Source organism: Callospermophilus lateralis, chromosome 5, assembly GCF_048772815.1.
Source record: "Callospermophilus lateralis isolate mCalLat2 chromosome 5, mCalLat2.hap1, whole genome shotgun sequence".
NCBI lineage: Eukaryota > Metazoa > Chordata > Mammalia > Rodentia > Sciuridae > Callospermophilus > Callospermophilus lateralis.
Genome location: NC_135309.1, coordinates 60,056,640 through 60,069,533, shown reverse-complemented (window position 1 = coordinate 60,069,533; position 12,894 = coordinate 60,056,640). Strand labels below are relative to the sequence as shown.

The following is a 12,894-nucleotide window of genomic DNA, read 5'->3' as shown; positions in this document are numbered from 1 at the left end:
AGGGCTTAGGGCCTTGCTAAGTTGCTGAGGCTGGCTTTGAACTCGAGATCCTCCTGCCTCAGTCATTCAAGCCACTGGGATTACAGGTGTGTACCATGGCACCTGACAATGGTGGCTTTTTTGGGCATAGTTAGCTTATTAAAGTTTTTTTAAATAAAAATATGATAAGTAGCTGAAGAGAAAATTAGAAGGTGGATTATGAATGCAGCCTAATGGATTTAGTTCAGATACAAAATTTTCTACCAATAAAAATTAGAATGAGAGGTGCTCACATCTCCCTTTTTGTTGCAGTATTTAGAAGAGGTTTTATTCACAAGGAATGAGTTGTGGGAGCCATCCATGAAATGGAGAAGGATGAATTACAGGATGTTTCATGCTCTTCATTCTTTCTTCTTTCTCAGAAAAATGTGAAGTCCTCAGCGTTCAGCACGGCTCTCCACCCATGTGTTAGTCTTGGTGAAGTGAGAGGAGACGATGCTGCTTCTTAAAAAGTTTTATTTGGTGGCTATATGCAATCATAAATGCACATTCCTCTTACAGCTGTAAAAATGTTTTTCTCTAAATAATTAGCTTTTAATTAAGGGAAAAAAACTTGAAGCAGCACTTGCAACCTATTATTTCAATCATCAGTGTAAAGAAAGGAAATTCGTCTTATGTATAGCTTCACATGTTATTAATATGAATAGAGAACGTACTTTGGTAAATATTGTTTGAAACTCTATAGCTTCTGAATTCAGTTTTATTTGAAAAATAAAGTGCTATCATTCTCACTCATATTTTGCAAGGACAGTACCATCTCTTGGCTTGAGCATCCCGTGGCTTCCCAGGGCTGTACTCTAGAAGGAAACAAATACCCAACTGGCGTCCTCTCAGCAGTGTCTTCCTCCCTCTGCACAGGACCCAGATGCCCATGAAATAAGACAAACTGAGAGGCATGATTACAGCAAGGCAGTCTCTTCCTGGCCCTGTAACCAGGTTCCTAGCAGAACCTCTCTAGTTTTCCTCTCTGTTCAGCTCAGTAGGGCTTTATTTCATAGCAGTCTATATCAGTATTGGTGCCCTGGGTTTCACAATTACATTCAACAATATACATTCATTGAATAAAACACAGATATTTAAACATTCCTATTTTTGGTTATCAATACAAACTTTCATTTCCAATATCTTCAAATAAGACTAACTCAACAGCATGCTTATGAAATAATGAGTGGTGGTCCTAGGACAAGATATTGTCAAAATTTGTTCAGAACATTGACTAAAGGGAGTCTTTGCCCAGATTTGAAGCACTTCACCTCTTCTTCTTCTTCTCAGGAGAAGATCTTGCTCTGCCCCTGCTAAGCAAGGGCATGGTCAAACTGCCCTTTCTCCAGGCCTTCAAGTCCATCAGCCCAGGTAGAGGTCGGCATGCTCCGATATGGGTCCAGAAGAATCCGGAAGCACCTGACGATGAGGATGCCCAAGAAAATAAACAATAAAATCACAAAAACAAATGTTGTTTTCTGTTCCAGAGACATGCTAGATTCTGATGACACGTTCCCAAGGGGCACTAGGGGCGAGGGGATGGGCTGCCCTCCATCCATTGTCCACAGAAGGCCAAGCACAGGATCTCCTGGTTCCCTTCTCTTCCATCATCAGTCTGCTGAGATCATGGTGGCTGCACTCTGGTGAGGCTGAGGTGTCTTCAGGAAGATGGAAAAGGAAGGAGAGGGAATAACTATCAAATAGCAACCTTATTTTATATATCCACAGTCATGTTTTTCAGAGAGTAGAAATCTGTAAACCAGCTTTCTTTTTCACCAGATATGCTTAATTATGTATAATTATGGGAAAGAATATTTTCCTCTTACATGAAATTACCAGATTGTCCTCAGAATGGCCACTTAAGGTCAGGATGGATGGGCATGGAAGACAACTATAATATCGAAGATGAGAAATGTGAAAATTAATATTGACCTCCGGGTCTTCTGTCAACTTGACACCCAAGCCCCGCCACCCTGCCAAGACTCCCCTAGCTTCCCCCAGTTATATTACTCTCAAATCATTCTTATAACAGTTCTATTAAGGAGCACCAGCTACGTGCTAGGACTGTGGCTAAACTCAACATATATTAGCCATTCTACTACAGCCTCCCTGAAAGCAGAGACTTCTGTTTTCAGGTATCATTTACAAGTATCAGGAAACAGAGGCAAAAAGCAGTGCTTCATATGGAAACTCTCTCAGGGAGCTTTGTGTTCTAAGTTCTGGGCTCAGGCTTCCATTCCACTGCTACATGAGTTTGGGACCTTGGAGAGGTCACTAAGCTGTAAACATTTAGAAATGCCTCATATCTCATGGTGCTATGATATAAATGAATGACCATGGAAACCCTTTGAAAGGTGTACAAAGAAGAAGAAAAAAGACAACAAAGTCTCCCCTGCACTAAGGCAGCCCTAAGGAATCCACAATGCTTCTCCTTTGCTTTCTGCTGCCTGAGCCAAGGGAGGAGGCATCTCTGACTCCCAAACCATCAAGTTACTGCTGCTTTTACTTTCTTCTTCAAAAACAAAGACCAAGTTCAATACTTGACCCTGGGAAGCACCTAGAGAACTGAGCTGGGGAAAAGGATTTAATCGACTGAATATTATTAAAAGGACAGTTTTCTTGGCAGTGGCTTCCTACATTTAAGTCCATCTGGTAGAAAGAGAGAGAAGGAAAAACTGGAGAAAAAAAAAATGAGGCACTTGGATATTACTAGGTTTTGTATTTTTTGTTTTGTTTTTGTTTGTTTGTTTTGTGTTACTGGGGATTGGACCTGGGACACTACCACTAAGCCACATCCCCAGCCCTTTTTCTTTTTTTTTTTTTTTTACTTTTTCTGTTGAAATGGGGTCTTGCTATATTGCTTAGAGCCTTGCTAAGTTGCCAAAGCTGACCTCAAACTTGCAGTCTTCCTGCTTCAACCTCCCTAGTCTCTGGGATAACAAGTATGTGCTTGACTTCCTATTTGTTTATAAAAGGCAAATAAAGCAATACATGAAAGTCATTAAAAGGTACTGAACTAAATAAACTTATATTCTGTAAGAAAAAAGCATTCATCTTAGACACTATCATATAGAAAATCACATGGACATAATTATTATGAATTTGTGAGAAAAATTACATAACAGAGTTAACTATAGAAACTAACATGGGTCCAAAGAAATTATGCTCAAAGAAAGTAAGCAACCAAATAAAGAAAGAAATTATGACCTAAAGAATGAAAACATTTCTTCCATCAACTTAGAATCACTGTCCTCCGTACAGCAATAGTAATCACAATTACAGTGTGCATGTAAGTTGACTCTTCAAAGTCTATAGAATCACACTTTAAAAAGCAGTTTACCAAGGGGATATCAACCCCTATCTGGGAGAAAGGAGTTGCCAACTAGTGATACTCTTAAGCTTCTTAAGGATGTGGAGGATGGGGCTGGGGTTGTGACTCACTGGTACAGCGCTTGCCTAACATGTCTGAGGCACTAGGTTCAATCCTCAGCATCATATAAAAATAAAAAAAGGTTTAAAAAATAAATCTTTTTTTTTTTAAAGAATGTGGAGGATGTTATAAATGGGGCTTGGTTCAGATTTTCTTGTTTTGAAGCACCCTCCAATCTTTGGGTATTGATTCCCACTGGGCTAGAAAAGAAAGGAGCAGGAAAGGTGGCCAGACCCTCCAATGCAGCTTTCTCAGTATATCAGACCAGGGCCAGCTCTAGCCACCAAAAATACTCATGTTGGACTTAATCATTCCAATTATAAGATTCTCCAAAGACTGGCACAAGGGAAAGCCATCTGATAAGGGAGGAGCTCAGGCCTCAGCCATCCCTAACATGTCCCTTCTTGCCTGTTTGTGTCCCGTGAAGTTCACCTCACTTTGACCCTGCTCTCCTTCTTGGTTTACAAGAATCCCATTCTATGTTCATTTTTTTCCCTTCATTTCAGAGGAAGTCAGAGTCCTTTCCTTTGTCTCTTCTGAACAGAGCTTAGATGGGTATGCATTTCCAGACAGATTTTATGGGAGGAAAAAAAATAAACTACATAATCCAAAAAGGAAATGCAAAAAAAGCAAAGACCATTGATTATATAAATTTATAATATCAGGATTTGGGGGTCTGTGGAAACCAGTGAAAATAGGGAAGAGCTGGACAGAGTCCTAGGGCCCGTGAGAATGACCCCAGCCATGAGCTAGCTGACTCACATTGTAATACCTTGTTCAGTCCCTCCTTCCCACCCCTGGTCTCTGTGATTAGAGCCACCCTGCCATCCAGGAGCAGTCATTCCCAGCCTCCTCCTGCACACAGGACAAAATGTCGAACCCTCTTCTCCTAGATTAACTGTCATACTTTCTGGGCTTAGCCCATACTCAGGACCTAGAGTCTATACCCCACTTGTTTGGTGGCTGTAATGATTTTCAAACAATCCAGAGGCCCCAGCAAATCGCCTAGTTGTTCTGATTTGGATCATCTGCCACATCTACCTCTTCAGGTTTCCTCACAGGAATGCCAACTATCAGGATGATTTAAAAATCAGTTTTAATATGCAGTTTTCCTGCCTTTTGCTTATTAAAAGGCAAGAGATGGTGGGGGGATATGGTTCCATGATAAAACACTTACCCAGCGTGTGCAACACCCTGATTCAATCCCAGCACCACATTTTAATTAATTAATTAATTAATTTCAAGAGGTGAAAGTAAGTATAGCTAAGCCTTCCTTACAATCTGACCACATTTTCAGAAACCTGCTAATAAATACTTCTTTCATCCCTAGCCCCTTCCAGATAAACCAAATTGAGCATTTTGAAAACTCTATAGCACACTGTGAATTGTAAACCTCTCCTCCTTCAGTAAACCACAGTGCTCAAGTTCTCACTAAAATAACTTCTTTTGGTTAAATAATCAAAGCCTCCTATTAAATTGCAGTGTTTTACCAAGGAAAGTGACACATTAACATAATAGCAGGAATTTGTCAGTGGGGACTGTGAAATGTGGTAAGTAGGAGATTGGAGAAAGGAAATATAGTAGATAAAAGGAAGATCTTGTTGGGAATGAGGGGCTGCTAGAAAGGAGAAGAATGGGGGAGACATGGGAGCCATGAGCAGGTGGCCCAACAGGAAAGACCTGGGGGAGGATGAAAGATGACAGGTAGAAAGAGAGAAATGACCAGGAGCTGGTTAAAGATGGGTAAAAGGATAAAGAGATCCAAAAACAAATGCCACTTCTTCACAATTTTGCTTAGGACTATTTGAAATCCCTGGAAGAGCCTGCTTGATTTTAAACCTATAATCAGCTAGTGAATAATTTACAAATTTAGAAAGCTCAACAACATGTTCAAGTTAAAGGAAGCATCAGATTAAGATTGAGGAAAAGAAATAAATTTAATCACTTGGTTATCACAATATGAAAATATTCAAAGACACAAAAATTCAAAAATGTGTCTCAAAGTAAAATGTTTCTCTTTGATAAAAATAATTCTTAGAGAATGTTCATGATTGTTTTTAGCTAAATAATGAAATCTTTCTTTTATATGAACAGTGAAAATAAATCATTTCAAAAGATTTTGACATGACCATCATAAGACTTGCTAATAACAAATGGCAGTTATTTGAAAGTATAAAGAAGGACCACAGTTACTCACAGCAGTATTTTAATCTTGACTGGCTTTGCCCATCACGCAGTGCATCTGTGTCTTCCCTTTGCTGGGTCCATTTGTGTGTGCTCAGGAAATAAAGTCTAATTTTAATACTGGACCAAGAAAACCTAAATTAAAAGATGCCATTTTAAAAAAATCATAAAATACATCTTTTTTTCACAAGTCAAGCTCTGTGGACTCCACAATACAGACAAAGGTGAAACACCCTGAATTACTTAGGAATCCCCATGTAAGCAGTTCATCTTTGCCGTAGCCATTCTCTCTCTTAGCCACTTGCTTTAATTTCAGTGATTTCAGTGTGTTCCTCTTCCTTTGCCTGTACTTTCTACATACTGCATCCTGGTCCATCGTCCAAAGCCCAGATCTCACCACTCCTCCTCCAGAAGACCCATGTGCCCCAGTGTCCATAGCCCAATAACCCCCTGTGCACCTGATGCCCTGATGTATCCAGGACCACAGAGCAGACACACTCTTATGGAGTTTTCTAAGATGTTAATCTATTTTCATAAGTTTAAAAAGGAACAAATGTCAAATCACATATGGTGTCCAGTAAAATTACCAAAGTATTGATGAGAATAAATGTATATGTAATTGACTCTGGGGCACCTAAGGAGAAGGGCTTCATCTTGCCCGTTCCCTGGCTCCATCTCACCTGCTGGTCTTCCAACACCTACAGGCTCCCACCTCGTAGTGCTCACTGCCTCTTCCTCTTCCCACTTCTGGGGAGTCCTCCCCCTCCTTCTGAGTTGTCACCAAATATCCGCTCCTTCGTGGGATCTTATGTATCCCCCTCACAGAGGATGGGGTGCTCCCTGCTCTGCCTCCAGAGATTTCCTGCACTCGGGCAGCATTGATCAGTGACAAGTCTAGATGAGTTGTCACTTCCTCTTACTAAACAACACCTTCCTCTTACTAAATAACAAGCTCCTTGAAGAACTGCTTGCCATTCTGGGGTCACTGCTTCTTTGAAGATAGGCTGAATCAAATCTCTGCCCCTTACAGTCCAGAGAACTGAACTCAAAATTCAAGGTGCCAGCTAACTGATACAATGAGGGGTGGGGGGGAAGCAAAAGTCATTCAGTCGAACTGGGATGTCAGACCCCGTATGAGAAATAGATCTTGTTTCAAAGAATCATAGCTAGCTTGGGTCACAATGACACTTTAATAGCCACAGCTCTCATGATTTGAAAAGCTATAAGTTATTTGGCTCTTTAAATTTTCCTTGGCTGCAATACAGATGGGTGGGATCCTAAAAATAAAGATCAGCCAGAGATAGGCAGTTACCCTTCTATTGAAGAGGTCAGTCCATATTACCCAGTCTGTTTTGTGGTTGGGAGGGGCAGCCATTTAAAATACACTAAATCCTAAAGTTGTGTGTGGAAGCTATTCATGTCAACACATACCCTGCTCTGGCTCGGATACCTTGGACATTTTATTTCATTAATATCTCATTACATAATTTCACAGAAGGGAAAAGTGTTTTTTATGAAGAAAGTACATCCTAAAGCAATGACTTGCCTCTTATTTTTAAAGAGACAGAAACAGAATCAGTTAAGTGCATTTGGCACCTTGTTCTCTCCTTACTTTTGTGGTCATTGACTCAAGGGCTCACCCTCATGGAATGTGTTACAGTGACCACAGCTGTAGTACATGTACAACCCTGTTGAGCACATAGTGGGTATTTAATAACCAAGTGCTAATATATGAGTGTTTTCTCTATCATTTTTATGCAAAGTGAGATTTATTTCTAATCTCTATTATGCAACCAAGCACAGAAAGGAATGGAGATTTATAAACTTCCCCAAATCATAAAAAACAGTAATAAAGAGTGACACCCCCATCTCCTACAAAGGATGCAAGAGAGACCAAGTATTTCTCTTACATGTTGGAATGAGTTAAAAGTTGTCATCCTTCTGCTGTTAATGGCAAGAAGAGTGCAGTTAAGCAATGTTGCCTGTATTTTAAGTACTCCTAAATCACATAATTGCTATACCTAATTTTTAAAACTTCTAGGCCAAAAACTTAATTCCGTGACTTGACATGTTTTTAAAAGTAGGCGTAAAAAACAGCCCATCCATTGAGCAAGAACACTCCTGGGCTTGTCCAGTTTACATTGACAGGACACTTTGTCCTACAAAGACATTCTGTGCACCTTATTTACATTTACCTGGCAGACTAATGAGACTAATCTGTAGACTAACAGGAAGGGCATTGGCTAGCTAGTCAGAACTAAATTTGCAGTGACCAGAAGAGAAAAACTTCCACAAAGTGCTACATTTTTCTAGAACAGTTCTGAAGCTGACTGTTGAAATGGCTACATGGTTTTCCATATAGAAATGCATTCCTGTATGGAATTTTATTTTTAGGATCCCACCCATTACAGGGAGGGTAAATAGAACCACTGGATACTTTTTGAACTAAAGGAAGCCTTAGCTGAATTCCTGTTTGTAGAACTACTGACTCTCTAGGTACACCTCACTCTCAACCCACTCATCCACCCAGGTGTGTGAACCTCAGGCGACCCCATACATCACCCCCAACAATCTTGAGCCCTCCACAGAAGCCACTGCATCATCTAAGTAATCAAATCACTACATAAGCAAAAGTTATTCCCCTATGATCCTTTGGAAATCCTGCACATTAGCTCAGTGATCAAGAACTTGCATTTCAGGTTACACAGATAAAGATACAAAATGTTTCATATAAATTTAAAAAAAAATACATGGCCCTGGTTACCAGTCAAGAACTTCAGGTAAAGATTTCCTGGCCCTTTCTAGGAGCTTCATACATTATAAATCTTCCTGCACCCTCTCCTCCCCCTCCCTTATTTTTGAATCATATAAATATAAGGCGATGTCTACATTCTTTTTATCCAAATAAAACTCCAATACAATCACCCTGATGCTTCCAAATTCACAGAATGGCTAAGGGTGAATATTATTTAACATGCTCAAATAGTAGACCTAAGGCCACTAGAAAGCCCACAAATAATAATTTTTAAAACATGATGTGTGTTTAGTTACAAATGTCAACAGGCAGTTTGGGAGCTGTTGCCAGCACCTAATACTGCACTGGGAGGGCTGTTCTCTGCTCATCCCTGCAAAGTCAGCCTGCAGACACAGCTGCTTGGGTCTGGGAGTAGACCCTCTCCTTCCTAATTCACTGCTGCTTGTCACCTCTGGGTCAATAGGGGATCTTCCTCTTCAACCTGAGTCCCAACCTCAGCTGTGCTTCTTCTCTATCTTCCTCTTTTTCCTAACACCTGCTTGGAGAGTTTTAAAGGAACTGCAGGGCAACACTGCAGTCCAGCTGAGAACATTAGAGAAATACCATAAGGATGGTCAGGCAGTAATGCATGCTTTCTAAAGATACTCTTAGCAAACTGGGACTTTTAACTTCAAATAATGAACCCTTCATTTCTACCTGTTTTCTGTTTCTGTCCTTGTGTGTTTCATAGTGAAAAAGATTGCTTGCAGATACCTCAAAAGGCTACGACTACCCACTGCTCATAACCCAGGGACGGTCAGGCTCTCATTAAGAGTTGTTGAGTTGTGATTCTTTTTTAAACAAATCAAAACACCCTTATTGCCTTTTGGAAGGTTGGATGTTTTAAGTAAACAAGGGGGAGAGAAGATCTGTAATGGGCAAACAGCTTTCAAGAATAATTTACTGCAGCTTAGAAAAGAAAAAAAGCCTGTTTTTCTACTTCTTTATCCAGTATCAGTACCATAATAAAGTTAAGCATGCTTTAAAAACAAAGTCATTATTACATTTTACCCCTTTGTGTTAACTTCCCCTAGCAACTGTTTAATTAGACTTTAACAGCTAGATTTAAATTCAAAACTTGGACCCAAAAGGCAGTTATGCGATTATTGCTCATGCATAAATTGTAAAGTTAGAGAAAAGCATCTAATTAGCTCATCAAAGACGCAGTTATGGTCAAGTACCTGGATCTGGCTGAACAAACACTTGATCCATTTCCTGGTGGAACAGTTACAGGTAGTTAGAAGCCTCTTTAGTTTCCATTCTTCCCGAACAAGGAACAAGCCGTGTTAAAAGCAGAAGACAGTGGTAGCTGCAAGCAGCTGATGGCACACCCCAGATCCGAAGCTGTTGTTTCAGGCTTAGAAACTTCCCATTAAAACCCCGAGTTAAAGGAGCATCGTCTTTCTGTGTGAGGCATCATTAGCGGCCAATACAGCTGCTTCTTTGAGGCGAGCCATGATTTCAGTTCTGCCTCAGCAACTCTTCAGAGGATTCTGCTTCAGTGAGTAGAGGCAGTATCCTAGCAGTGTGTCTGAAATCATCTTCAAGAAAGCATTAACATTCAAAAGGAGTACGGGGTAAAACATCACTGGGCATTCCCATACCTTTTCAAAATCAAAGCCATAAATCTACCAGTGCTCTGTCTTCTCTATTGATTGTTGACACTATTCCTCTTTGGGGATGTCAATTAGCACCTTGCAGCAACCAGCCTCCATATTGATTGTGGTTTATGACCTTCAGGCCAACTCAATTAATGGAAAGACTTCTAGGGAAGGGCATCAACTGAGGATTTGGGAGATGAAGGCTCCTTTTCCTAAAGAAAACTAAAGTGACCTTTCAAAAATGCAGCATTTAGGGGAAGCAAATAGGAAAGAACAATGTAAAAAGAACCAAATCATATTTTCACCACCTGTTTGCAAATTTGTTAGGCTGCAGTTTGCCAGGTCTGATGTGTCTTTGGTTAGCTAGGGTAATTATGGCCTTGGCAGGTCCCCCACCCCACACAGGCCACCAGAGTCCACTTGGTGAATAATAAAGATAGATTTCTGTTGACAGAGACTTGTTCCCATTCACAGACTCAAGCTGCATGGCACGATACTGAAATTACTTTCCTTGGATATAATGTCTAAATAAATTTGGAAAGTATTTTAGGATAAAATGCTTTAAAAAAAATAATGCCTCTCTGGAAAGAGTTCCGCATAATTCTTAAGATGGAACATCTTTGTTTTTTGGCAACTCACCACTTTCTTTGTTGAAGTGGAAGCACAGTTAGCAACAACACACCCACCCACCAAATGATGGGGTGCGGTGATATTTAAAGATACCTCCGTGCCTGTCAGCTATGCTGCCACCTCGGTCCCTATGAGAAAGTGGCCATTACCAAGCAGCACCAGGAGAGGAACAGAGCTGGTCTTCTAAGAGGAAATCCTATCTGAGAACAACAGGCAACAATTCCAAATAGGCTTCAGACCCAAGGAGGCTCTTTTTAAAATCAAATGCTAAGTGTTAGGATCTAACATTAGCATCAACTGCTTGACGTCAGAGTCTAACCTCAAGAAAACATGAAGGCTCTTTCCCCATATGTTTTTTTGATTTTTTAACTGAATTTCCTTTCTGATTAGTTTTACTTACCCTAGCTTCACATGCGCCTGCGTGCACACGAACATGCATGAGCACGCGCACTCGCACACACAAACACACAACACAAACACACACACCATAACATGATGTGACAAATGAAATCCAACAGAGCACCATGGTTCAATACTAACTGGTTTCCCTTGTGCTTAGAGCCGAGAGATGGTGCTGGTAGCGGGAGCAGCCTGTCTTGGCAATTGCTGTGGAGTACGGTAAAGGAAAGATTCGGACCCCACCCTCACTTATATACTTATCATTCCTGTGGTCAGAAAGTAATGTATTCAGAAATGTGCCTGCGTGACTGTGGCTCACTCTGCCAGAGAGGCCTCCTCAGATATTGTTTTAGCTTGTGGACTCATAGAGGTGGAAGGGAACCTGAGAGGGCCTGGGGCTGTCCTCTAGCTATGACACTGGCTGAAACCATCTCTAATGTTAGTGAGAGGGATGAGTGCTCAGCCTATTTTTAAAACTTTCCAGGGACACAGATTCCATAACCCCCCCCTGTGACAACCTCTGTTTAAACTCACTCCTCCAATGCTTACTTAGACTAAGTGGGTTGGAGCTTTTCTTTTTGTTCTTGCTGCAAAAATTAGTCTTAAACCACCATAAAATTTTGTTGGAATGCTCTTTCCCAGCAAAGAAGCTGAACCAATAAACCAAAGAACAGTTGATGAAGATCTGGTATTGTGTACTTGGAGTCAAGTTTGGATATTTCTTTTAGAAGATAATTATAATCTAAATTATTGGGCTCAGCCCATCTTTCCCCTTATGCAGCTACATTATATGAATCATCATGAATTCTGAAACAATGAATAAGGATTTATGAAATTCCATTTGAGCATTTCATAGGAAGCCCTGCATCTTTGGTCTTTAATAATCTTTATAGCTCTTCTGTAAGTTCTTCCCCAGTTTTTTTGCTTTCTGGTATAGTTTCATTCTGGAGCTCAGACTGCTATAGATTCACATGAAAGTGCAATGAAATAGACTGATTTCATGACATATAAATACGCTGCACTTCTGCTTATACACCCTGACTTTAGGTTACTACTGCATGTTAATTTAGTCTTTCTCTTTAACCATACAACATCATGACTCAATGTTAGTTAGAAATCTACTTTAGGAAATTCCTACATTCTGATTTAAGTCACACATTTGAAGTACTTTCCTTGCAGCACCAGGGATCAAACCCAGAGTCTCGAATATGCTAGGCAAGTGCTCTACCACTGAGCTATATCCCCAACCCACCTTTAATGTTTCTTATTTTATAATTCTTTCCTGGATGTCCTTTGAAGCCCTTTTCTACAAAGACTTAGACAATGAATATGGAAAAAAGGCTACCTAAGCTATCAGGCTTTATGCCAAAAAAAAAAAAAAGTGTTGTCATTGATATGATGATGATGATGATGATGTCTCTTTCTGACTGCCTGATTCTTAAAATAAAATTAAATAAATCCTTGGCATAATCTTCAAAATAGTTTGTTACTAGACTGTAAAAATCTTTTCTACCTTCTTCTGTATCGGTTCTTGCTTTTGCTTATTCAAAAAAATGTTCATTAAATTCACATTCAATGTCATATCTCTCATGTTAGGTATTGCAAAGAATAGACACAATGGGTGCTCACTCCCTGCTTAAGTTTGTTCAGGTTGTTCACTGGACAGCACTGGGAAGCTCTCTAGTCAGGGCCCTGAGGAGCACAACTCCTGGAGATGGTTGCTGAGCTTGACAGACTAGCCTCCTCCAGCATATTCCATTTTCCTAACCTTCCCCTTCACACTTGCCCAGCAATTACAGCACCCGGGATTTCTCAAAATTCCCAATGGCTTCCAC

General features: G+C 40.3%; 1 protein-coding gene across 1 annotated transcript; it reads right to left on the bottom strand.

Annotated features, from left to right (window-relative positions):
* Window positions 1-649: 649 nt before the first annotated feature.
* Window positions 650-10,791, bottom strand: Ctxn3 (cortexin 3). The gene is made up of 4 exons (XM_076855910.1): window positions 10,754-10,791; window positions 9,611-9,970; window positions 5,649-5,770; window positions 650-1,679 (listed from the first exon to the last, which is right to left on the bottom strand). Exon 4 carries the CDS (start codon window positions 1,578-1,580, stop codon window positions 1,335-1,337), a length of 246 nt encoding a protein of 81 aa, XP_076712025.1. The 5' UTR covers window positions 1,581-1,679; window positions 5,649-5,770; window positions 9,611-9,970; window positions 10,754-10,791; the 3' UTR covers window positions 650-1,334.
* Between the last annotated feature and the right edge of the window lie 2,103 nt (window positions 10,792-12,894).